Raw genomic sequence first — 27,444 nt, 5'->3', positions numbered from 1 at the left:
CATCTCTACAGTTAGCTGTGTCAGGTTTGCGAGGAAAACTGCAGACATGGGCGGATATTTGTGTTTTTTCTTCAAAATAAAGTTCGAGCTGAAGGGCTGAAAGCGGTCCGCAGGCTACCTAATTCTCTTACATATTTAAATTTTCTGGAAACACTTGTATGGATACATTAGGGAAAATGACTGTGGGGGGTTGATTTAGTCCCGCTATTAACTATTAATTACTGCTTCTGTGTTTAGTCATGTTTTCCTCATTAATTTTGTTGTGGTTTTCCCCTTGTTTTTGTCAGCTAATTTTAGCTACATGACAGGAAACTACAGAAACAAAAAAGGGAAAGCACATTAGAAAATCTAGAAAAAAAAATGTACAGACTCATGCTTTAAAAAAAAAAACCTAATCAAACAATAGAGTAAAAATAATAAAGAAAACAATCAAACTTAAGTTTAAAACAAGTATTAAATATTCAGGATCATTGCAATGTGAAAAATGTTGGCTGTTTTATATGCAAAGGTACGGAAGATATCAAATCTAAGAGTATGTTCATGAACTGTAAACAGATGTAAACCGCCTTATGATAATATTGCCCAGTTAACTATGTAGTTTTATTTTTATAGTTAAGACCGGAAGTTGTGTTACTTTATTCTGGCTGGCTCTACAGCGACTCCCCCCCAAATCGCCTTATGGTTTAGACTTGAAGGGTTTTTCCATGTCTGCGGGAATTTATAACGGCAGACGCACTGAGAGACAAGCACCCGGAGTAAAAAGGCATTTTTCATCGTGAATATTTTGCTACAGTTGAAGATACGAGGCTCTTCTATAAAATTAAAGACAGACATCGTCCCCCGGTGAGTTGCCTCTCCCCAAAAAGAGAGGAGCTTCTCTTCAACTTTGATGCAGCGGATTTCCTCGTGTTCGACCGATTCATGTGTCACAGAAGGGCCGACTTCTGTCAAGTTGTGCCCCTTAAACTGTGTGTAAACGCACCCCACTCTGCTTTACGTAGTCTTAAGTCGGAATTTGTTAAGACATTTGTTTTATATTTATTCGTTTTAGTGGCAAGTGTGGCGAATAAATGAGGGCTAACATTTTTTAAGGCGTTAAAACTTCACGAGCGCGAGCGAGGCAACCGTCGGCTAGGCTCGTCCCGTTATACGGACTACACCCACTAGCTTGATAATGTCAGCCTTTCAACGCGCAAACTTTGGGCTTCATGAAGACCATTTTTTTGGGGGGGATCTAGTGACTAACGTTAGTGTTCATTTAAGATAAATTTTTAAAATTGGGATTTGAAGCCTCTGACTTATTTTTTTCCGTTGTGCAACGCTTGTGTAGCCAATATTTTAGGCGTTAAATTTTGGTTATAGTTCAACGTAACGGAAGCCAACAACTCTCGGCGGGTAAAGCTAATTGCTCACAAGCTACAAGTGGGTTTCACTTTATGAGGACTACAAACGCTACAGCTCCGACGTTCAGTGGGTTTTACAAATTCTTATTTTTACATTACAGTTGTATATGGAAACTATCATTGTTCCTAATAATTTTTTTAATTTCCAAAACTGAGAAGAGTAGTGGTGCTAGTCGATTTGTATCCTGAACTGGCACTACAAAATAGCTGAGACTAAAATGTAATGGCTGCTAAAAGTATTTTTAAACCCATGCCAGACACCTGGCTGCTCTCAGTTTGTATTAAATGGCGTTTAGCAAGCTTATGTCAGTCGTGATGCACAGTTCTCCATTCAGTCAGGCTGGGGTGTATTATTAAACTTTACGAAGTTTAGCTTCATACCATTAAACCACAATGAAACTCCTACGTGTGATTCACACGAGAGAAACTCTTGAGTTGGATGTTTTCACTATCCTATTTAAGTTCATCATGGGTCATTACCATACTATTTCAGACTTGTGTTTCTAGTAAAGTATACCTAGTGCTGTGACACATTGCTTCACATTGTGCCTCCCCTGCTTTGTTTTCTGCAGTCCGTAGTAGAAAAAAATAAAGCAATCTGGTTATGAATGGATGGGGTCCTCTGTAGTTCACCATCTGAAAATGATCACTATTGGATGTCAGCAAGAAAACTGTTGATTGGCATATTTCTTTGTCCTATCAGTTCTTTTGACATGAGAGTGCATGGTCTTTGTCATGTAAAACTTTTTTATTTTATGTGTCGCAGCATAATGTCTCTATTGTCTTACAGCCTTCTCTCCTGCAGAATTGTTTAAAGTAGTGTTCTCACTGCACTTCTGCAATAGTTAACATATGTACACTTAAGAAAAGTGGTTTTGCATGTTGTGATTGAATGGAAACCGCATCACTGTGCCTATGGCTGTTTTGGGGGTTTTGTGGCTTGTTGTCATTAACAGATTTAGCAATACTATTCCTTTCAGTGTTTTTCAGTGCTTTCCTTTGGTTGTTATTTCTGTTTTTTCTAATGTACAGTTTTGTCATCCACAGGACTAAATTTAGAGCTTGACAGAATAATCTTGTTCTCATTATATTAATTTGTCACATTTAGAAAATATTGCTGGCTAAATGTAACAGATGTTTGCTGAAATTAAATGGTAGTGTTTCTTGTCAGATTGTTGAGTTACAGAATACCAAAAACAATAAAAATAAATACTGTGCTCAGACAGCAGTTGCTTAGAAGTTTTGACTTTTTGTAGAAATCAGCCTGGTTACACTGAAGCCATTTTTGCAACCCCTCCAATCAAGCTGAAACTATTGTATAAATGAATAGTGAGAAGGCCATAACTTTTATTTTAGGGTTTTTCATCCATAATAATTTTGGTGCTGCTTAAAGAGACTTGGGCCTTTTTTTTAAACAAAGGGAAATCACCAGGAATGTGATGAAAATATTTTTAACCATTGTTGCCATTGTTATCAAATGGCCAAAAAATAAAAGGAAAATGCTTAAGACGCTTGTGTTGACTTTATGTGACATTATATACAGTCTGGCCACCACCCACAAAGGCCTGTTTAACCCTCTAGTGCTGCATAGGTCTCTGGCTCATCCTGTGAGATCACTGGGCAAAACCCAGGCTACTTACGTACTTTACTTTATGTATATGGTTAACCGAAAAAAATCAATAAGCGCAAATTCCTACAGCTAGACTGGGATGATAACATCATGCGTCAGTGCAAATAGGTCTACATGCTTCCTTGTTCTAGATTTGGTCTTCTGTGACTGGAATCAATAGCTCTTTATAATAATGTCTCTGGTTTCACCCATGAACACTGGGGACTTATGTTACAAAATGTTTTCTTCCTTTTTTTCAGATCCTGTGGTAAAGGTCTTTCTGCCGTCCAGTGACGGGTTTTTCCTCTCAGCTGTTGGGTTTAATGAGGAGAGGAAGCAAAGATGCCTAAGCCGGTAAGGAACTGACAGTAAACTTCAAGCTGCTTTTGTCTATAGATTATTACAGTAATGCAGCGTTAGGGGAAGAAGCCAGAAAATCTGCTTATTTTTTTTGCCACTTAAATCTGATTGTTTGATGGACATAATGTGGCTGGTTCAGGAAGTATGATATGAATCAGGCACGTGAAAGTGGCTTGTTTTTCTTCCCTGCTAGTTCTGCTCATGTAAACCGACTCTTTAGAGCTGCTTGTGAGTTGTCATAACAGTCGGCATGCTCTGCTACCGAAATCCTCATTTTGAACAATCTGGAAAGTGGCAGTTTCATCCCCACGGCTGCTCCCACTCCTCATACGCCTCTTTCAAGTAAACAACAGCCAGAGTGTGAAGTGAACTGCCTGGCCCACAGGCCTCACAACTGCAACACTGCTGCCATTGTTGCTTAAAGGGTGGCGAGAATGCCAGACTCCTAGGATGTGAACAACGCCAAAACAAAACCAATTTGATGCAGTCCCTTCATGGCTGTCTGCTTCTCACCGTTGCTGCTTTTCCATCATGAACAGACTTGGCAAGAGCAGGAAGTAGTCTGGGGATATTAAACGATGCTGAGTTATGCCACTTTTAGGTAGTCTACCCACCAATGATGCAGGTTTACTCAACACTGGACAAAGTCATGAGACAGCCGTCACCCTTATTCTAAGTGTTGACAAACTATTCGTGTAGTAACTGTCAGAGAAAAGTTGACTTTCAGTTTCACTTCTGTCTTTCCGTGGCGTTTTTAATCATTTTTATCAGTGTATTTATTTAGCCAGCATTTTGGCATCCAATCAGTGCCCAACCCTGTGGTCTTCCCTGCACAGTAAGGGATTTATGGCAGGTGTACTGTGTAATTTGTATTTTTAGTTGCCTAATTCGACTAAATTTGCATTTTGTGTCTTGCTTGGACAAAAATCAAAATCCAGTTGCTGAAGATTGCATCAGAAACTTTCCAAGGAAATGGCAACGAGTTCCAGGCCGTCCCACAAGTGAAACACATCTCTTGTCTGCCTCTTTAGGCAGTGGGTGTTTGTGTGTGTCCTTGGATGAGTTAGGAAGATACAAAAGAAGGACAGCCAGGCACTGATGTCATCCTTCACTTAACCCTCTCGTCCCCTGAGTCACCAGGGCAAAATCCCAAAAACGGCTTCTGGGACAGCATGCCAACTTTGCTGAGAGTGACGTTTGTGTCAAAGACAATATCTGACAGAGAAAGTGCAGCTTGTCGCAGGGAAGCGCTGACATAATAAACAGAGGAAACAAAAGCAGGGTCCACCAGACATGACCTCCTCTGGGACTAGTGTATGACATAAAAACCTTTTGGAACAGTCTCCTAAATCTGAATGTCAGTATTCATACGCAAGCTTAAAAATATTTGCAGGGGTCAGTGACAGCGTTGGCTGACTTGGAAGAGAGTACATTTTCAGTCACAGGACTCTGCAGATTTTCAAAGTTTATTTTAAAACGGAAACAAATGTTTTTGTTCACAGTAAGGCTTTTACAGTCACCCATGTGGACGCCCCATTAAGTGACTTTTAGCGATAAAGTTGACACAATGTTTTTAAGAAAATGCACCAAGGCTGCAAGTGAGGTTTATGGTAATTGAAGAATCATTGATCAGTTAATATAGCTATTTTTAAATAGATGGTGATTAACTGATCATGAATCGGGTTAAGTATCCTTATACTCAGCCCTAATTGGGCGTTATGAGGAACATCTAATATCACAATATTTTCTGGTCATATCACAATACATGATATATATCACGGTATGTTTAAATAACCTCCAAAAACAAATGTTATTATTCACTATATAGTTCCCAAAATTGCACTGGTATTCAAATCATTCATTCAACTTTTTTTCTACTTTAAATAGAAAAATTTAGAATGAATTGAAATATCATAACATATAAAAATTGTAAAATAAAAAATGCAATAAACTCAAATGACAGAAACACAAGTCTAGACGGTGACTAAAAAAATGACTGACTAAGAACAGTCACGGGTATCACAGCTGGTTTATTTAACGTTTTCTTTGGCGTGTGAGGGGACGTTGACATGCCGAGTTTAAAACAGTCTTAATTTTGCAGTGGATGACTTTTCAGCTGGTGGAATAAATTCATGGTAGGGCTGTTCGATATAACGATATATATTGGATGACGATATGAAAACGTCTGTCGTTTCGTTTCGTGGTGTCGTAAAATAAAATTTACGGCAATATTTTTTTCACCGTTTTAGTGGCTATATTAATTTCTTAAAGTTCTCTCTTTCTCTTATATTTAATATAACCACACTATGGACGGACAAGAGCCTGTTTTTATGCGTTGTCGTTAGCAACAACGACGATAAAACCATTGCGTGTCCGCTTGTTTATTTTCCACATAAACCTTTCAGAATAAAGCTCAAGATCCTGTTGAGACCTTTCAAAATAAACTAAATCACGTGAAAGAGTATGCAGAGTATTTACGGATGAGAAGCAAAAAGAGCCGTCAGGTGCTAAAAAATAAACCTTAGACTCAAACGTTAGAACAGGCTTTTCCCCGCAGCACGCCGTGTAATAAATACTCACAAAGAAAACGGCGGGCGTTACAACTTATGTCTAAAAATGTATAGTTTCATGCATCGGTTAAAACATTCGACTCCATGTACACGACGCCCAGCTGGAAACACTTCACGCAAGTCGAGCTGCCTGAGATTCACAGAATTTTCTATCGGGACGATAGATGTCTTATGACCAAAATCTCATATGACGATATATCGCACAGCCCTAATTCATGGTACTGCTACCTTTTTTGCTGCAGTAGTTTTACAACATGTTTTGCATATTACCGCATTTTGTTCAACATCCTCCTTGTGAAATCCAAACGAAAGTGAGTCTCATTCCGTCGTTCGTCTGAAACTCCCGCTGTCATCATTTTATTTATTTTTTCCCTATCTGGTAGTATATAAACAAGCATGCTTGTATGCCAGAAGATGATAAAAAAAAAATATTCCGGTTTGGGGAATATTACGGTGGTAGTTTATACTCAATGGTTACGATAAAGCCATTTTAACCATCGTATGTGGAAAAACTTGCGATACATCGAGTATATATCGATATATATATATTCGATATATCGCCCACTCATAGTTCCACTGACACCTATATCCTACTCTCTCTGCCTGGTGTACTCTTTGTACTGGGGGCAGGGTAGTCATGAGGGGAAAGGAAGAGGGCCCTTACTGGTTTCCTAGCTTGTAGCTGTTTTCCTGTTTGCTGAAGAGGTGGCCTGCTATATACTTTGGGGGGGCCCAGTCTACGTCAACATCCTGGCTCTGTCACAGTGAGGAGCAGAGATTTAAGAGAAAAATATAATCACACTGCTAAGGGGCTGTCAGGAGAGGAAGCAGTCAGAAGGATGGGGAATAATTTGTAAATGTGGGAAGCAGGAATTTGTGGTCCTCAAGAGATAGTCTTTAGGAATTTTAAGAGGTTGGAAAGCAAGGGGGGTTATGACAAGAGGATATATATATATATATATATATATAAGTACCAAAAGCTGTAGTTCATGGTGTAGCCAGTTTGAGGCCAGCTGGAAAAAATAAGTCAGTCCTAATAGAGTCTTGTGTTAAATTGCCTGGAATGTATTTCACAAACTACTGAACCACTTTTCATGAAGACACCAATAACACTAACACCAGCCCCGCAAGGGCTTAGTGTATGCCTGACTGGCGGCTAGGCTTGTGATACTGCCACATACACTGGAGTATTGTAAACCCTGGAGTTGGTGCTGGAAAAACTGTGATAACAGCACTTTGAAACTTTTGGACTTTAATTGGTTGGCTTAATTAAGACTTTTGAAATTGATGCTGACCCTATTTCAATTCGAAATCCCAGTATTACAATCAAATTAAGATGAGCAGAACCAGCAAAGGAGTCTTTCATTTTTACTAATGTGTTTTCAGGCACAGATGGCAGTTATTTCTGAAACTGTGCTAGGTCAATAATAAGTAGGGTAAGGTCCAGCTTTTATTTTCCCTCTATTGTATTTTCTCAAGTTTCTCACTCTTTCGTACAACGAATAAATAAACAATACTTCCAACACAACATTCACCTTCTCTTCCCCCAAAGCAATAATGTTGTTGTTTGCAGGTAGTTTTGATTCCTTATCTGCTCTCACGCCTCCTTCCACTCCTCCGTTGAGAACTGCCTTACTCTGCAGGGGAGGTTAATCAGAGGGACAGACAGTTGCTCGGAGCCCAGCAGGCCAGATTAGCGGCTCTACTGATTGATGTGTGTGTCTTAAGGCCTCTCAGCAAAGCTCCTCTAAACAGCTTACAGTTACTAAACAGCTGCACATTTAACAAGGGGCCCATTTGAGTGAGAACTTGTCTTTGCAATTGAAATTGAGAGGAGGATTTAGAAACATCCCAAAATGGCATCTCCCTTTAAACAAAACACTAATGATGGAGCTCTTGGATTCTTCACAACTTGTAAACTTAACAAGATACAATGGTAAATATTGGTGTCTGTATTATATTATAGCAGCACTCAGGTGTGCTTATTAATAGCATGTCCTCAGCAGTTAAATCACTCTCTGTATGTGTGTTGTAATTTGACCCTCTCTGCTCTGTATTGAGCAGCCAGTCTGGTCATGTGTGCTCATTAGTTTTTATAGATGAGAGCAAAAGCAGCGCAGTGCAATTGATAAAATTGTTACACTTTCAGTTATGACTAAATCATATTAATCAAAGTAAAATGATTATTGTGATGCGGTCTGTTTCACAGATCATGCTCCTGCTTGTCTTTGAGTGCACACCTTTCCAAATTGATTCCCCGCCAGGTTGTGAGGTTGTCATGTTCAGGCAACTTTCAATAAATATGAGTCAAGTTAAATATTTGTACAATTTTCCCAAAAGCTGAATTATTCTGTCAAATAATCTTGGTCTCAGTGTGGACAATAAGCATTGTGACTTTTTTGACACAACTGATTAGGTCAGCTGGTTACTCCCAGCTGATTGCTTGACTTGTATATTTGCCTGTTCTGATATCTGGAAAGGTAGTCAGTTTTCATGATTGGATTATAGATTGATTTTTGGATCTTTTTGGGGGGGGGTTTTAATGGGGAAATCACAACAGTGATAACCACACTTTACTTCCAATTATATACATTTTTCAATTTTCTAGACCACTTAAGCCACTTTTTTTGTTTTGTTTTCCCCCTTTCTTCCTGAATAAGAAAATCTTTAGCCAACATTGTTCCACAAGATTTTGCTGTCCAACCTCAGGCAGATCTTTCTCTGTCCATCTGTGCAGAAGGACGCTGTGCACTGAGGTTAAAGCTAGTGTCAGTGTACCAGTTTATCATTTATTTCATTATTGGCTCCTCTTAACACAAGTAAAACTAGTAGTTAATATTTTTAGGTCAGTAGTAAGAAAGAGAAGTGAAAAGAAGGAATGATGAGAGTATTAGTACTTCCAGTATAACATTTACTGGAAGCTTCTAAAATCTTTCCGCTAGATGTTGGAACTGCTTCTGAGATATGTCGGGCTCCAACTGGAACTTGACTCATCAAGAGGATATCCAGTGTCATACTAATTTTAGTGTTTATGTTGTGCTTTTAGGAACTTTCAAGGCCTGTCAGTTCACATGCTTGCAAGGCATCCTCTTATGGCAGTGTGATGGAATTGAGTACCTGGATTGTTGTGTTGATTGTTGTGAATGTCCTTTTTTGGAATTTATTCCCATTCCAGGTCTTTCCTCAAATGCCTAACACTGTCCTTTTAAGGACAGGTTGCCCAGTCAGCGTATCTTGTGTCACCAAATAGTGTTGTTTAAGGACAGGCTTGCAAAAGTCACTCCTTCAAGGCATGTCAGTTGTCAGTGTCTGATTAGCTGTGTCATTGCTTTGGCATGTTGCTGTCCCTCTTCTCCTCCCCCCCACTCTGTATGAGAGACAGGATTAACTAACCGTCTGGTCCATAAAGGATTCCACCTCTTTCCGCCCTGTGGGTTTGCTATGTTTTCACACACACACACACACACACACACACACACACACACACACACACACACACACACACACACACACACACACACACGTGTAGCACAAAGGTTGGCTCTATCGTGGCTGATGGCGGGCCCCACACAAACAGAGGAGAACTCGCAGTCTATTCCAGTCCTTTGGAAACTCAAACTTAGCACTACATTCTGTATAACTTTTCTTATAAAGTCACCAAGGCAGTGAAATCAACACAAAGTCTATATTCAGTGAACCATGAATAGATTATGTTGCTGTGGTTACCTTGTTTGTGGCTAGATCTGTGCACCTGCAAGAGTAGATCCAAATGTTACTTAACTAGTTAGTTACAGTTATCCAAATGCAATTGATGTTCAGTAACAGGAAGAGGTTATTGTTATACAAAGGTTATTTTATAAGGGAGATCAGATCGACAGGCACACAGAAGTAAAACAGTACATCAAAAAAAATCAGTGAGTGTTCTTGTTTCTTTTTCATCTTTTAAAACTCTTAACCTCAGTATGTCCACATTAGTTTGTTTTAAAATTGAGTTATCTTCAGTCTGTTACTATTGTCAGTGTTGGGGAGTAATGGAATACATGTACCGGCGTTACGTATTTAAAATACAAAATATGAGTAACTATTCCGTTACAGTTACCGTTTAAAAATGTGGTACCCAATAAATGGATTACACAGCGGTCTTTTCCTGTTTCATATGTTAGGCTGTCCCCTCTAGTTTTGGTAATTCCATGCCAGTGGCAACCCAAACAAAACACGCATTAAGAGGCTCTAATGCCTGTGTCTCAATCTCACAGCCCATGTCACCTCTACTTGCAGCCCACATAATGACGTGAAGAAGTTGGGTTTTTTTTTTTTTGTTGAATTATTGTTCAAAAAATTATTTAATATGAATGCAATAGGCAAAGTGTTACAGGCGTAGCCTTAAAGAATGTAGCCTCACGGGCAGTGTAGCCCAGTTGTAAGTAAGCTATTAAGACTCGATTGTACACTGTGTTTGTGTTTTCCTCGTTACAAAATACATTTTGCGGCATGTAATCTGTAGTGGAATACATTTTAAAAGTAACCTTCCCAACACCGACTATTGTTTGAAGTATCTGCATTTAAGCAAAGCCAAGCAAGGTAAAGAGCTGGATATCAGTAGCCCCTGTTTCATGTAATATTATCCTTAGTGTCTACATTGAAATGTTGACAGGGTTGTGGTGTCATAAGTAGCTTATGTTATTGGATCATAGCCATTGGTGTCAAGTTCCCATAGTGACCCCATTCATAAAGCATCCCTGAATCCCTCCATATTCTCCTATTAAAATACTGATCTTTTAGTTTGATATTCTTATTTTTAAGTGCTCTGTGTAGATTTCACGTTTCTTATTTTTGCCTGGTTGTTGTTTTGTTCTAGCTACTAATTGGAATTTTAGAATTCTGCTCATCCCTTCAGTATTTCCTGTGTTATCCCCCCTCTTAATTCATGTTTTGGGTCATTTTTTTTGCTTTATTCTGGTAAACATGTGTTTCTGGTGTCTTCCTTCCTTGTCTTATTGTTACCCTCCTGTGCCATAATATGTAAATGGTCATCAGTGTAGTCTAGCTTCCCAAGCCAGCTGAGAGGCTCGGCAACAGTCGCTTCAAGGAAGTCGAGGTGACTGTTGTTGTGATTTAGTGCTATATAAATTAAATTGAACTGAACTGTGTTCTCAGCTTGTTGGAGTCTATTTGTTTTTTGTTTGTTTTGTTTTTTCTCTTCCCTCTTGTGATGGATTTTGTGTTTTGGACTGAAAACACTTCCGCCGGTGTCGATAGAAAACTCAATGAACTGCAGCACAGACATTTCATGTTCCATAAATTTCAAGCCACAACCACAAAAGAAGAAAAGGATGGATGTGATTTGTGAACTTATAATCTTAATTCAGTCACTAAACATAGTCAAGTCCCATTCAGAGCTTCTCTTCATGTTTCATCTGTAGTCTCGGATAGTAGTGGTAAAGACTTTTCACTCCACACAAGAATTTTTGAAGGCTGGATTTGAAATTTTACCTGTTTGTACAGCAATAAGCAATCTCACTGTGATTTGCATGTTTTACTGGTCTGACCCCTGGAAGTCAGTAGCACATGCTCCTTTAGTTTTTGTTGTTTACTTGTGGTTGTCAAGCAGCTTTTAGATACGTTATCGCCTAATTGTGGCAGTAGAAGCCAGAGGATTCTGCATACATATGCAAAATCCTCCTTGAATGCATCTTTAGCAACAACCAAGTAAAATTTCAGTGCAAAGCAGACTAAATTTGTGTTTTAGTGCAACAAAACGCAAACAACAAAACATCATGCAAGATATCTATATTGTGGGCATGTCCTGCAGTATTTATTGGGTAATTAATGTGGTGATCCAGCAAGATACATTATGGGCTGAGTTCCATGTGGGGGTCCAGTTATGTGCTGGTTTCATGGATTATTCATTGCAGGGATATTGAGTGAAAAAGATGAAGGCAGGAGAGTGTGTCAAAAACAAGAGGGGAGAAAAAGGAATGCAAAGTAAGCATTCCTGAGGTTTTATATATAAGTACTGAGAGGAAAAGGATGGTTCATTCCCTCAGTTTCTTCTTCTTCTTCTTCTTCTCATCTACAGCAACAACGCTGTAATTTAATGTCGAAAGGAGTATACCCCAGATCATCTCTCAAACTTCCTGTTGCGCTTCATAGCCACGCTCTTTTTTTCTTTCTTTCTTTTTTTTCTTCTTTTCTCTCCTCCCTTCACGCTCTTGCTAAACTTTGCTTTTTGCACCCCGCCTCTCAGCTTGCTTCTAGTCTTCCTCTTTACTCTGTGTTTTCCTCCGTCTCTCTTCTCGTCCTGTTAACTACCACTGAGGCAATGCACGGCTCAATGTATGAGTAGGTGTGGGAGGAAGGATGTCAGATGCCACGGAGGTCAACCCTGCTCTGTTCTGTGCCATCAGCTGCTTCTAGGCCTACTGCCAGTGCTGCTTAAAGAGGAACAGCCAATGACTGAGTTTTATCCTCTGCTCCACCCCAACAGAGGTCTTTGCCTTGAAAAAGTGTGGCTTCACTCACTGGCAGAGTGCTGAGAGGGTAGGATTGAAAGGATCTGACACATTGCCCACATATGGGGGAAAATGTTCTTCTATTGTCCTCTTTAGAAATTCTGCAATTTCCTGGAATATTTTTGCTCAACTGAGGAAAAGTTGGACAGCAGCACTTGACATGAGCTGTCAGTAGTACTGGTGCATACATGCAGTGCACCACATCCTGTATTCTAAGAGAACCATAACTATTGTGTGAAAAGTAAAGGTTGTATAAAAAAAATACTTTTTGCCAGTATTGCCTCAGTGTTTTGTGAGCCACCTCACTTTATCACAACCAGTATTCAACTTCCATCTGTTTAAAGTAGTGTACAGTTTTCCCTTCGTGTGAATCTCTCACTTAAGATGGTAGCACAAGTTTTCAGTAGGATTTAAATCATGAACGCAAGTGGATCAAGTTATCATTCGATTGCTTTGCTGACTAGTTTAGACTAGTGGCATAGTCAGGCACATGAGATGAAGTGTGCGCATAAAGTGCATAAATTCTTTGAATGTTGCACACTTTTTGTACAACAGTTTGAAGAAGCAGTCTTTCAGAAGACTGGTTGATTGGATAAATATAGATAGATATGCTTTTTTTCCCACCTCCCTAGTGCTTCGCGAGTTCCTCTGAATCTCATCTGTCCGTAACACGCTTAAAAAAATTGTTCTTTAGGGATTTCTTGACCTGTTCTTGCAGTTAAAGTATTTGTTCAAACTTATAGGTTTAAGTGGTATTTAACTGCCTAAAACAGGAGCAGAAAAAAGGGAATAACACGCACACATGAATAATTGCAACTTATTTTCATGTCTTCACTTGTGTAATATTTGCAAGCAAAGTGAACTTCCTCCCCTTTTTTTCTTCCCCCCCCCCCCCCCCCCCCCCCCCCCCCTAGATCAATGTCCGTGTGACCACCATGGATGCAGAGTTGGAGTTTGCAATCCAGCCAAATACCACAGGAAAACAGCTGTTTGACCAGGTGAGCAAAAAAAGTATTTTGAGGACAGAAACCTGGCACGTAGGAGTGTGGGTGCTTGAGAAGTTGACACTTTGTTTCCTGTATTCTTATGCTGTCAGTCCCCGCCTCCCAGCACAGGAATTTTTGGTGCCTTCAGAAAGAGTTTAGTCAGTGCCAGAATAATAAGAACTGAAATCAAAAACGCTCCCTATAACAGTTTGTTAAACAGGCAGAAGATAAATATGATTTCTTTACGTTCTAACAGTCTGCTCCCTTCTCTCTTAAATGTCTCTGCCACTTACCACAGATCACAGATTTGTACTTCTCAGACATCAAAGAAAAAACGCTATCTAAAGGAAGGATCAACTGTGAAAATCCATTTTTCTTTTTTTTTGCTTTTAGGTGGTAAAGACTGTGGGCCTGCGAGAGGTGTGGTTCTTTGGACTACAGTATGTGGACAGTAAAGGCTACATCACATGGCTGAAACTCAATAAAAAGGTAAATATCACTTTGTTTTGTGGGAAAGTAGAAGCTTGGTCTATGTCCCTACCCTCACCTATCATCACGAGCTTTGGGTAGTGACCGAAAGAACAAGATCGCAGATACAAGTGTCGGAAATGATCTTTCTCCGAAGAATGGCTGGCCTCTCCGTTAGGGATAGGGTGAGGATTTCGGCTATCCGCGAGGGGATCAGAGTAGAGCCGCTGCTCCTCCTAATCGAAAGGAGCCAGTTGAGGTGGCTCGGGCATCTGACTAGAATGCCTCCTGGGTGAGGTGTTCTGGGCATGTCCCACCGGGAGGAGACCCCACAGCAGAACCAGAACACAATGGAGAGATTATATTTCTCAGCTGGCCTGGGAACCCTTTGGTGTTCCCACAGAATGGCTAGAGGAGGTGGACGGGAGGTGGGGGTCTGGGCTTCTCTGCTTAGGCTGCTGCCCCCGGGACCTGGCCCCAGATAAGGGGAAGAAGATGGATTGATGGAGAAGCTTAAAAACAAAATTCCATTATTAATATTATTATTAATCTAAGCATGTGGACTTCAACTGATTTTCTTAAATTGTTTGTCGGGGTCTTTCTCTTTAGCTCTCACTTTCATGTTTCCTCCAGTGTCTGTGTCTATTGTTTGTCTGGTATTTGCCTAGAAGCAGTACTGTGGTACTGAAGCCTCAGATGTGGTCTTTCAACAGGCTTCTTCTTTCACTCACCCCAAAACAATCCCCAGTCCTAGCACCCCTGCTATTACAGTGTGTCTCTACATTTCCAAGTGTGCATTACAAAAAAAATATCCTCACGCTCAACAAGCATGTGAGCAAGACAGACAAAAGGCAGAGGCTACAGAAAAATAGTATTGAAAAATTCCAGTACATAATGGCGCTATTATTATTTTTTGAATCCAGGTGACCCAGCAAGATGTAAAGAAAGAGAGTCCTCTGCAGTTTAAGTTCAGAGCCAAGTTCTTCCCTGAAGATGTCTCAGAGGAACTAATCCAGGAGATCACCCAGAGACTCTTCTTCTTGCAGGTAACTCCACACACTCAGGACACCAACACTTTTAGCAAATAATTAGTTTTTCAGTTATTTTCAAAACCTCAAAATATCACATTTTTATGTTACTATTATCTAGCTTGCTCTGTTCTCAGCATAAGTGCTAACTAAATCTTACAGTCTTGAGTAAATTTAAAGTCACGCACACATTTTTCTGCCAGGTGAAAGAGGCCATCCTGAATGATGAGAACTACTGTCCCCCAGAAACGGCTGTGTTGCTGGGTTCATACGCTGTCCAGGCCAAGTATGGAGACTATAACAAAGAGGTGCACAAGGCTGGGTACCTTACTCATGACAGACTGCTCCCTCAGAGGTAGGCATTTCACATAAAGTTTAGCATTTTTTACTAGAGATGGACCGATCCGATATTACGTATCGGTCCGATACTGACCTAAATTACTGGATCGGATATCGGAGAAAAATAAAAAATGTAATCCGATCCATTAAATATCACGAAAGCACCTCACAAAACTTGCAACACGCCGTAACTCGCCTCAGAACGTTAGCACGTCGGAGCAGTATGGATCACGTGATAGAGCGGCTGTGGCATGCAGGACCTGTCGGTGGTCTGGATAGCATTTGGAGCTTCGCTAGCAACCCGGCATTTCATCTCCGACAAAGTTATCCCCGAGAGAAGTAAAGCAAGTGTGTAAGTCCATCTCTGAATGTTTGTAAAGCATTCCTGCGTTAAGCTTAACAAGCGACTGCCTCTTCTTGCTGCTACTTCAATCATGAAACTGCTTAATGATCAGCTGATTGGCTTTTCTGTCGCGAGTCCGTCTCTCTTGTTTGTTTTTGGCCCACTTTGCACCAGAAAGAGGAAACCAGCGGATAAACAACAGCAGCACGTTTAAGCTTGATAAGCTGTTGTTAGAATTTATTTAATATTACTTTCTACTCGAGGATCTTTTTCTACGTAGCTGACGCTGGTAACTGTGCAGGGGCGGATCTAGCAAAGTTTAGCCAGGGGGGCCGATAGGGCATTAACAGGGAAAAGGGAGCACAAAGACATACTTTTCTTTCTTATTCTCATTTAAAATGTCTAGCTTTCAATAAATAATTATCTGACACCCAAAGTTTTAATTTGATGTAAAGTGAATAGAAGTCAATTACTGTATATAGTAACTATTAAGTCATATATATATATATATATATATATATATATATATATATATATATATATATATATATATATATATATATATATATATATATATATATATATATAAATAAAAATAATCTCAGTACTACATGGAAGCTCCTGTCAGGCATCATATCGGCTAAGATGAACAGGCACATGGGTCAATACATGAGTGGGACACAGAAAGGAATTGGCAAGAATACCAGAGGCGCAAAACACCAGCTACTGGTAGACAGAACAGTCAGCCGAGACTGCAAGACCAGACTGACCAACCTGTGCACTGCCTGGATTGATTACAAGAAGGCCTATGACTCAATGCCCCACAGCTGGATACTGGAATGCCTAGAATTGTACAAGATCAATGGGACCCTAAGAGCCTTCATCAGGAACTCAATGGGGATGTGGCGTACAACACTAGAGGCCAACTCCAAGCCCATAGCACAAGTCACCATCAAGTGCGGGATCTACCAAGGAGATGCTCTGTCCCCACTGCTGTTCTGCATAGGCCTGAACCCCCTCAGTGAGATCATTAACAAGACTGGCTACGGATACAGACTACGGAACGGAGCAGTTGTCAGCCACCTCCTGTACATGGATGACATCAAGCTGTATGCCAAGAGTGAACGAGACATCGATTCACTGATCCACACTACCAGGCTATACAGCAATGACATTGGAATGTCGTTCGGACTGGAGAAGTGTAGTCGGATGGTAACAAAGAGAGGGAAGGTAGTCAGAACTGAGGGGATTGAACTACCAGAAGGCAACATTGCAGACATAGAGGACAGTTACAAGTACCTGGGGATCCCACAGGCAAATGGGAACCATGAAGAGGCCGCTAGAAAGGCTGCAACCACCAAGTACCTGCAGAGGGTCAGGCAAGTCCTGAGGAGTCAGCTGAATGGTAAGAACAAGATCCGGGCCATCAACACGTACGCCCTGCCCGTGATCAGGTACCCTGCTGGGGTAATAGGCTGGCCAAAGGAGGAGATAGAAGCCACTGACATAAAGACAAGAAAGCTCCTTACCATGCATGGAGGGTTTCACCCCAAGTCCAGCACCCTGAGGCTGTACGCTAAGCGGAAGGAAGGGGGCCGGGGACTGGTGAGTGTCAGCACCACAGTCCAGGATGAGACAAGGAACATCCAAGAATACATTGGGAAGATGGCCCCAACTGACCTAGTGCTCAGTGAATACCTCAGGCAGCAGAAACCCAAGAAAGAGGAGGGAGACGAGGAACCATCATGGAAGGACAGGCCCCTGCACGGTATGTACCACCGGCAGATAGAGGAGGTGGCTGATATCCAGAAATCCTACCAGTGGCTGGACAAAGCTGGACTGAAAGACAGCACAGAGGCACTAATCATGGCAGCACAAGAACAAGCTCTGAGTACAAGATCCATAGAGGCTGGGGTCTATCACACCAGGCAAGACCCCAGGTGCAGGCTGTGTAAAGATGCCCCAGAGACAATCCAGCACATAACAGCAGGGTGCAAGATGCTAGCAGGCAAGGCATACATGGAACGCCACAACCAAGTGGCCGGCATAGTGTACAGGAACATCTGTGCCGAGTATAACCTGGAAGTCCCGAGGTCAAAATGGGAGATGCCCCCAAGGGTGGTGGAGAATGACCGAGCTAAGATCCTGTGGGACTTCCAGATACAGACGGACAAAATGGTGGTGGCTAACCAACCGGACATAGTGGTGGTAGACAAACAGAAGAAGACGGCCGTAGTGATCGATGTAGCGGTTCCGAATGACAGCAATATCAGGAAGAAGGAACACGAGAAGCTGGAGAAATACCAAGGGCTCAGAGAAGAGCTCGAGAGGATGTGGAGGGTGAAGGTAATGGTGGTCCCCGTGGTAATCGGAGCACTAGGTGCGGTGACTCCCAAGCTAGGCGAGTGGCTTCAGCAGATCCCGGGAATAACATCGGAGATCTCTGTCCAGAAGAGCGCAGTCCTGGGAACAGCTAAGATACTGCGCAGGACCCTCAAGCTCCCAGGCCTCTGGTAGAGGACCCGAGCTTGAAGGATAAACCGCCCGCAGGGGCGTGCTGGGTGTGTTTTGTTAAAAAAAAAAAAAAAAATATATATATATATATATATATATATATATATATATATATATATATATATATATATATATATATATATATATATGAATGATTCTGGTGTCAGCCAGAGTAACTGGATTTTGACTTTCATTTTTCAAAATCTATATCTTTGCCTGCTGGAGTATTTATGATTTCCTCTTTGGGGAAGCAATTCTGTGCTGTTTGACATTCCTTCAGATGAACGTCATTGTGTGTGTGTGTGTGTGTGTGTGTATAGAGTCCTGGAGCAGCACAAGCTGACTAAGGAGCAATGGGAGGACAGGATACAGACCTGGCACGAAGAACACAGAGGAATGCTCAGGTGTGTGTCAGACCTTTATCATGATGAAACCCTTTGTAGACATGTTTGGATTTGCCATAAAGTACCAAAGATTTAAACCCACTTAACTTAAATTCGAATGTGTGCTTTTTTTCTTCTTCTAGAAGAAAATGTACGCTAACTGAATGCTATTGTTTTGAACATGTGATTGTGTTAAATTTCTAAACATAATATAATATAATATAATGCCTCTTTTTCTCTACTCTAGAGAGGACTCAATGATGGAGTATCTTAAAATCGCCCAAGACTTGGAGATGTATGGAGTCAACTACTTTGAGATTAAAAACAAGAAGGGCACACAGCTATGGCTGGGCGTGGATGCTCTTGGACTCAACATCTACGAACACGAGGACAAGTAAGGAATATACATAATCCTTGGAAAAACTAATTTTCTGACTAATTCTACAGCTATTAGCCTTGTAGTGCTGATGGGTTTTTTAATCTCAGTATGAGGCCAGCATTTTGACGTTACCAAGTGGAAGTTTTTGCATGAATCTCCTCACACAGACAAAGAGCCTCAGAGCTGCGGTTTGCAGTTGGTTGCTAAACAGCAACAGCCTTGAACAGTGAGCAGTTGGAGGCGTTACTACACAGTGTGTCACAATCATAACAACTGATAGATGTGTTTCGATGCGCCTGGTATACCTGCTGTGTTACACAGCCTCATCACAAGATCAAAACTCGTATTGAATTAAATATGAAATGGAAAAAAAACGTCAGATTTTCTAGAAGCTTAGCTGACAGGAACAACTGTGCAACCCACTCTGGAAACATTTAGTGGGGTGCTTTTAAAAAAAATAAAAATATTTATATTTATTATTATAATATTTATAATGTTTGAATCTTGAGTGTGGCATTTAATATATTTAAGAGATTTTCAACAACTTTAATAATCCAAACTCACTGACAAAGGGTTCATATACTCAGTGGATTTTGGTTCATGGGCCCACGGAGCACATACTGTTAAACTCAAATCAATTTGATTTAATCAGACAGACCCCTCTAAACAAGTGGTTGTTTAGATCTGATGTTGTTAGAGTTGTGATGTATTTTATGGGGGAAAATACATCACAAGTGTATCTAGCTGTGTGACATAAATGGTAATAGGACATGCACAATGTCCAAAAAGCTTTGAGGAAGCAAAGATATTTTCAATAAGTGAGAGGTGGAGAAAGTCTCTGTCTCTCCATTGTAGTAGTCTTTGCTGTTCCCTTCTGGTCAGATTTATTTCCCCTCTTTGTGAAGGACAGATTTAATCACTACTCCTGTAGCATTTCCTCTCACTCTCTGCATCACCTTTGTTTATGTTACCTGAGGACAGCTGCCTTCCTTCTTCTCTCGTCCAGGTGACAGGTGAAGGGGAAAAAAAAAAAAAGATGATTGCGAGATAACAGCATAGTTTTTTCTCTCTGTTGGCTGCAGCTTCCTCACTGTCCTTCACTTTCTCTGTTTGTTTTCTTTTTTTCTTTATTATTACCTCTTGTTCACAAAGCATCTACTACTACTCGAATTAGTGTCAGCCAGTGAGCGTGACACCTGATACTGCCGCTATTCTCACACAGACCTGAAAGACGCTTCAGTGTCATCATTTCCTGTAAGCTGGTCTGTTTATACTGGGCACCATCTGCTGGCTGAATTTTATACCACGTGGTATTGGGTTACTTTTAACAGGCTGTTAAAAGTCTGCACAATTAACCAGTTTTTTGCTATTTCATCCAGATTGACACCAAAGATTGGATTCCCCTGGAGTGAGATTCGAAACATCTCTTTCAATGACAAGAAGTTTGTCATCAAACCCATCGACAAGAAAGCACCTGTGAGTGTCGCACTCAGTCCACAAATATTCATCCTTCAGCTTTATATAAATGCTTCACACGCTTCTGTTTTGTTCTCTTTTATCCATGCCTTTAGGACTTTGTGTTTTATGCCCCACGTCTGCGCATCAACAAGCGCATTTTGGCATTGTGTATGGGTAACCACGAGTTGTACATGAGGAGAAGAAAGCCCGACACCATCGAGGTGCAGCAGATGAAAGCTCAAGCCCGGGAGGAGAAGCACCACAAACAGATGGAGAGGTACTGCAGAGGGATGACTTGGCCACATACACATACATTTTTTTTTATTTTATTTTTTTTGTTCCATGTCATTATACAAAGCTATGCATGGTGAGTGTGCTAGGACTTGATGACATTTGATTATCACTTTCCCATTAAAACAAATGCACAAAATTGTATCAGACCAAGGCTTACACTGATGACGAGTCACTGCTACAGCAGAGCATTTCCATTAGAGGGCAGTGTCTCCTCTGCTACACAAAAATGAGGCATGTTCATGTATTCATTCTGAAGCTTCATTTAACTTTATTCAGATCATGGTGAGAGTACTTCATCTATGTATATATACAGTATTAAAATAGATGTTTCATAGTTAAAATATACACACAAAGTGATCTGAAACATGTAATCTGCAACCTTCTCAGGGCCCAGCTGGAGAATGAAAAGAAGAAGCGAGAGCATGCAGAGAAAGAGAAAGAAAGGATAGAGCGTGAGAAAGAAGAGCTCATGGAGAGGCTGAAACAGATTGAAGAGCAGACGATGAAAGCTCAGAGAGGTATCCCGTTTTCTTTTTCATTCTCTCATCCGTTTTCTTACTGTAGCTCTTACTTCCTCCTTCCCTCCTGTATGTCAAACTGGAGAATCTCTCTAGGGCTTTAGATCAAGACCAATTACATATTTCATTATGTTTGTGTGACCAGAATATATAAAGATTGAGCAAAGCTTTTGTGCTTTCATTTTTCTTTTCTTTCAAATTAAAAATACAAACTTATTTAGAAACCCATTTTTCAATAGTTGAAATAAGAGGAAACTTTCAAAACACAATAAGTTGCGTTCTTGCGGCTTCTGTTTTACATTAAAGTCTTCAGTTGCCATCACCAGAGTTCATTCTGAGGTTGGACTCTGAATGTTTACAACATAAATCGGAGCTTATTTATGACATGTTCGCGTCTGCTCTTCCACAGAGCTCGAGGAACAGACTCGCCGCGCCATGGAGCTCGAGCAAGAAAGAAAGAAAGCGAGGGAGGAGGCTGAGCGGCTGGAGCGAGACAGGCAAGCAGCCGAGGAGGCCAAGGCGGAGCTGGCCAGACAGGCTGCAGACCAGCAGAAGACTCAAGAGCAACTGGTGTGTGTTGTTTGACTGATGCTGGGAGCAGTGCCAGACTGTCATATGTGTATATGCTTTATGCTCCTGCACTTACAAGGCTCTGGTGTCTGATTATTTCGGATTGTTTGAAGTCATAGATTCTTCTGTATGAGTAACAGCAGGGACTGCTTTCATTGCAGGCTTCTGAACTGGCTGAATTCACAGCAAAGATCTCTCTCCTAGAAGACGCCAAGAGGAAGAAAGAGGATGAGGCCACAGAGTGGCAGCACAAGGTAACGCAGACTTCATTGATGACTTCATGCACCAGATGAGATAAACATGTGGAAAACTTTCCAACTTGTGCATGATGTGACTGAATTTTGTCCAGCAGTGGACACTGAAACAATTAAATTGGTTAATTTTTAATATTTCTCATCATAATATTTGTAAATCAAATGGTATGGACTACTACACCCACTGTGATGGAGGATTAGAGTGATCGGGAATCCTGTGTTACATGGATCCATACAGCATACCCATCGCTTGTCTTCCACATCACTCATAATCAGATGGTGTCTACATTTTGATTGGCTTCACTAAACATTTGTTAATATTTACACATTTTAAAAAGCGTGTTTTTAATTAATCTAAATAATCTAAATCTTTCCCCAACTCCTTCCTGTAATGAGTTTCTTTTACAAATGATCATGCAGTTTTGCATAGATGGGTCAGGTCATGATGGATGCAGATTAGGCTTAATGCCACTGTGATTATTTTTGGTCTGATGGCCTAGATCTTTAACCACAGCTGTTCTGTGTGGCATCCTTTGCTCTCACCTGTCTAGCGTGACTCCGTGAGCTGTCTGTCCTAATCTCTCCTTCCTCGTGCCTCCACCTGCAGGCTCTGTCAGCCCAGCAGGACCTGGAGAAAACCAAGGAGGAGCTGAAGACCGCCATGACGGTGGTGCCAGCGCCTCCGGGTGGTCATGCTGAGAACGAGCACGATGAACACGATGAGAACCACGCAGAGGCCAGCGCCGAGCTCTCCAATGAGGGCGTCAGCCATGTTGACCTCCGCAGCGAAGAGGCTCGCGTCACTGAAGCACAGAAGAATGAGAGGGTTAAGCAGCAGCTGCAGGTAGGAGCAAGAAGTGAAAACCTTTAGGGCAGGGTTAAAATGACAACCCGTTGTTCAGATTTAGCCTCCATAAGAAGCCTGATATTACTCTTTATCAAAACTAGTCCTATATAAAGAAATTCCACCACTGTGGTGTGCATCTTGCGCTGAAATGAAGTCTAAAGCCAAAAATTGCCAGATTAATTTTAGAGCAAACTTATATATATACACAAAATAAGCTTTAGTTTCATGTAACTAAAGGAAGTTTGCGATACACAAACAAAAAATAATATCATCTCATTGTTATTTATAACAGCAGTTTTGTTGCAAAGAAGAAACACGGGCCAAGAAATGGCAGATAAGGGTAAGATGAGGCATACGTCTGTGTCCGTTCTTCTTTAAACTCCTGCTTGTCACAGGAGATGTGCTGGCTTATACTGCAGCCTGGCTTTAAAACAGACTTTCTAGAAATGAAGTAATCAGATGGATAATGTCCAACCTAATCATAGTTTTTATATTGTTAAGTAAATTCCAAAGACTGCTATGAAGCCTGGCTACTGCATAGGCCAGGACTAATACTGAAGCTAATGCAAGAAGAGTTAGAATAGTTTTACATAAAGAAAGGCAGGAACCTCACACCCAGGCCTGCACTTTGTATCGGCTTCCTCCAAAGACGACTGCTGAAGGAACAGACTTTGGTCCAACCATTGCTGATCCCTGCTTGTGTGTTGTTTTCAATACAGCAGAGACAAACACACTTTTGATTTAGTTGTCAGTGAAGACTAAAGATCGCACACAGAGAACCAAAAGCTAAAGATAAGTGGCTTTGCGTCAATCAGATGTTTAGTTTTGAAATGGAGCGTGATCCCGTTTTCTCTTCCGCACACGTCCTGTTTCGTTTGTCTTGTCTGCAACGTCTGTGCCGCCCTGATCATCAGACAGTTTTCTCTCCTCTTGGCTTTAATTATTATTTTTTTGGTCGCGTCTTCTCCTCCTGTTCTTTCGCCCTCCTCAACCTGTTATCCTCTCTTCTCTTCTCATAGACATTGAGTTCAGAGTTGGCCGAAGCCAGAGACGACACCAAGAAGACCCAGAACGACGTGCTGCACGCCGAGAACGTGAAAGCAGGCCGAGACAAATACAAAACTCTGCGGCAGATCCGACAGGGCAACACGAAGCAGCGCATCGACGAGTTCGAGTGTATGTGAGAACAGCACCTCAGGGTTACCCCGCTCTCCTTAACGGCTGCTTGATTGATTTTTTTTTTTTTTTTTTTAATTTTGGATTTTTTTTCTTCATGGACAACTGACGCTTCCGTCCTCGTAAGCCTATCGAGTCTCCCTCAACACCCCCCCAACACCCAGGCTGTCTCAAGAAATCTTCTTATCCAATTTTGCCAAAGTCCTGCTCCACTTCCTTATCTGAGTTTGGATTTCTCCCTGATGTGGAGCTGCATACACGCCACTCTGAACAAGCAAATTATCGTGTTGGAGAGATCATCTGTACCTCTTACTCGAATGGGGGAAGTGAAACTGTAAAAACCAAAAATGGAAGCAGTCGGAATTTTTTTTTTTTTTTTTTTTTAAATTTTGGGTAAACGTGGCCATAGAGTGATTTTGTTGTTGTTTTTTCTTCTTTCGCTTGAAAACTTTGTATGCAAAGCTTTAGTATGATTCTATGTTTCCAGTTAAAAGATTTTCTGTCCTCTTCTTGTTTTTACGTTTCTTCCTTCTGCTTTTGTTTGACTCGTTTTATTGATGATGCCCATCTTTTTAGTTGTCTGTTGAGGCCGGGTTTAACCTCAGGTTTCCAAATAAGGACTGGAGTTTAGGGACAAATTAGGTCATTGTTTTCATTCTGTGTCAAAGCACTTCTATATTAGCATGTCAAAGCATATCACCTGGTAGATGTTCTAACACTCTCACCATCTCTAAGTCGTTAGAGAGAATTTAACTCTACTTACTAAAGTCAAACTATAGTTTAAACATGACATTTATAGATTTATACAAAAAAAGATAACACTGCAGTATTTTAATAGTGTCATTACAGGCTAAAATCAATAATTGCAATTTTTGATATAAGATATTTCTGTGAATAAAATTGAACTGACCCTCGTAGGGGAAAGAGCCACCCAACTTGTCACATGGCAGGTTTTGACGAACGAATGTAGCAAAGGTAACAAAGGGAAAAACAAAATGTTTTTCTTTAAATTTACAGAAGTCATAGGATATCAACGTGTGCCACTTTGAGCTCTCGCCCTCAAGCTTAAAAGTATTGTGAAGATAAGCTAATTGGTAGTGTAGGTGTTGCGTCCCAGTGTTTCATTCCCAGTCACCATAGATGGTTTTCTCTGCCTGCCAGCTCACAGAGGATCCCAGGGACCGAAAATAAGGACAGGCAGAGGAACCGCACTACATCAGAGCCTTTTCTCCGTCTGTCCTGTGTGTGTGTGTGTGTGTGTGTGTGTGTGTGTGTGTGTGTGTGTGTGTGTGTGTGTGTGTGTTCGTTCAGCTATGGAAGCTGAGGCCTGGCACCTCTCTGGCTGGGGAGCTTATGAAAACATCGGTCTCAGTTTGGGACAAATCTCTACCTCAGTAATAATAACATTGGTGACTGACAGTCAAACACTTAGGATGCTCCCTCCCTCCCAAAATAAAATTAGAAAAAAATGAACAAAAATAATTTTACTTGGTTACTGTTACATTTTGCGGCATTGCTCCCGGGCAGGCTACGTGTTGTCAGTTACTTTCTGGCTGTATTTTGGTTACGATTGCTTGAAAATATTGAGGATTCCTGTGAAATCTGGTTAGAAAAGTGTTATTTTTACATATCAAGCTAGTTTTACACAGCAGTTTCTCCTGGCCTTGCTCAGATGTTTGTTTGGTTTTTGTTTTGTTTTTTTGTTTTTTTTATTGCTTTTTGTTTCCCCCCCCAAAAAAAAAACTCCCAAAAAATGAGGAAGATGAGTGAACAAATGCTGCTGATAAAGGTGTGCTCTGTGCAGAGCGTAGGTCAGTCTGCCAGGGTCCATTGAAGCATTCAGGGTCTTCTTAGAAGCGGCGAGCGATGGTGGGCTCGGTCCACAGAACCACTCTGAACTCCAGAGGTTTTAAAAGGCTCTCGTGAGTTAAAGAAGCCCAAAATGTTGACTTCAAGGAGACAGTTTCAGGATGTGCAGCAGAATAATGGGACTGAGATGATTTACTGGAAGCTCTTAATGCAAACAGACCTCGCTATCATGACTCATGGAAATCAAGTAGAGGGTAGGTCAAAAATTCCCTGAAATCTTTCAATTCATATCCAACATAAGACAACAAATGGAGTCCACCTTTTGTGGTGTGGGAAACATGTTCCAGGGTGCATTTTTTGAAATGAGTAAACATTAATTTTATTTTGTTTTTTTTTGTTTTTTTATATTAACAATATGATGAATATGTTTATAGTATGTTATTGCTATACTTGACAGCTGGTGTAGGTAGTTTTTCGGGAGGGGGGGTTTTGACGGTAACACATTTGTATGACATAAGCCTGTCTTGTGTTTAACTTCAGTGTCCGTTGTTACTATTGTGTTTGCCATAGCAGGTGAAAGAAATGATCCTGCGCTTCCAGCCCATTTTTTTTTTTTCTTCTTGTAATGTGTTCAAAGACCGTAAAGCAGCAGCACGCATCGTGTATTGGCCAGCTTCACTGGAGGGGAAAACTCTTGCTGACATATCTCCCCCCCCCCCCCTCCACATCGATGCTACAAGGCTTCAGTTTGACTGTTTTTCTTCACAGCAGCAGTTATTGGTGCATCTGTCCCCTTCAATGAAGCCGGTGTCTGTGATGACGCCTGCTCTGGCACCAGCTGTCATGTTTTGCTTTGCTTTTGTTTTGGAGTCCCCCCCTCCTCCTCATCCTTCCTCATCCTTATGTTCATGTTAGTACTCCGTAAGATAGAAGGCACAAATGGATTTTGGTCTATTTCATTGGTTCACAAATAAAAGTTTTAAATTTTCAGCATGTGTTTTGGTCACTTTGCATACTTGTGATTATATACAGTGGCACACTTGGATCAGATCAATTATTTTTAGTTGCAATGGTAATTATGTGACATTCATTAACATGATTTGAAATACAAAGTACTATAATTACTTAATTACTCCCTAGAGAAAGTAATGTACTCGTTACTTTAAAAAAAAAAAGTTCAGACTACTGTGTAATACAATACTTTTTCTGAGTAACGACCCAACAGTGGTGCTATAAAACACTTAAAACGACCCTCTGTGACTCACCATCTTTTATAGCAGTACTCTCTTTAATGAATAATCACAGTTACAGCAGAAAGTGTTATAATATTGAAGTACTTAGTATTTACATTGTGCCAGTAGAATACTATGTGAAATAGGTTTTTATCCAGTAAGAGTTATGATATCCGCAAGTCAGCATATTGCTATATATGGCTGAGTGCACTTCCAAAGGAAACAACAGTTGGAGAAAAATGGGACGTCATCCATCACAGGCTTCTTCATCCCAACAAGTAAATATCCAGTGTTGTAGAAATCAAGACCGGACAATAAGTGAAAAATTCACACACCAAAAAGAAAAAAAGCTTGTTATGTGTACAGTTAAACCTAAAAACAACACTTAAACA

General features: G+C 40.8%; 1 protein-coding gene across 5 annotated transcripts; it reads left to right on the top strand.

Annotated features, from left to right (window-relative positions):
- The first annotated feature begins 654 nt into the window (after window positions 1-654).
- Window positions 655-26,810, top strand: LOC120737493 (radixin-like). 5 transcript variants are annotated; one of them, XR_005696748.1, is made up of 16 exons: window positions 655-843; window positions 3,273-3,366; window positions 13,369-13,452; window positions 13,834-13,929; window positions 14,832-14,954; window positions 15,140-15,291; window positions 18,453-18,536; window positions 18,763-18,909; window positions 20,274-20,370; window positions 20,466-20,629; window positions 21,034-21,164; window positions 21,574-21,734; window positions 21,896-21,988; window positions 22,596-22,832; window positions 23,855-25,282; window positions 25,323-26,810. XR_005696748.1 is itself a non-coding variant. In XM_040038240.1 (16 exons), the coding sequence occupies exons 2-15, from the start codon at window positions 3,355-3,357 to the stop codon at window positions 24,017-24,019; spliced, it is 1,746 nt and encodes a 581-aa protein (XP_039894174.1). In that variant the 5' UTR covers window positions 655-843; window positions 3,273-3,354; the 3' UTR covers window positions 24,020-24,066; window positions 24,097-26,810. The 5 variants fall into 5 exon arrangements, 3 of the variants coding, with proteins under 3 accessions (XP_039894174.1, XP_039894173.1, XP_039894175.1); XR_005696747.1 differs by having other exon boundaries at window positions 23,855-25,290; XM_040038240.1 differs by having other exon boundaries at window positions 23,855-24,066; window positions 24,097-26,810.
- The last annotated feature ends 634 nt before the right edge of the window (window positions 26,811-27,444 follow it).

This window comes from Simochromis diagramma, unplaced genomic scaffold (genome assembly GCF_900408965.1).
Source record: "Simochromis diagramma unplaced genomic scaffold, fSimDia1.1 OVJJ01000413.1, whole genome shotgun sequence".
In the NCBI taxonomy this organism is placed as follows: Eukaryota; Metazoa; Chordata; class Actinopteri; order Cichliformes; family Cichlidae; genus Simochromis; species Simochromis diagramma.
The sequence above is the reverse complement of the archived record's forward strand: the minus strand, read 5'-3'. Positions and strand labels throughout refer to the sequence as shown.

Bases quoted from the DNA above. Each gene is read 5' to 3' on its own strand.
- LOC120737493 (XM_040038240.1), top strand. The intron at 14,955-15,139 runs GTAACTCCACAC...TTTTTCTGCCAG, and splicing joins AGAGACTCTTCTTCTTGCAG to GTGAAAGAGGCCATCCTGAA. The intron at 21,735-21,895 runs GTGTGTGTTGTT...CTTTCATTGCAG, and splicing joins AGAAGACTCAAGAGCAACTG to GCTTCTGAACTGGCTGAATT.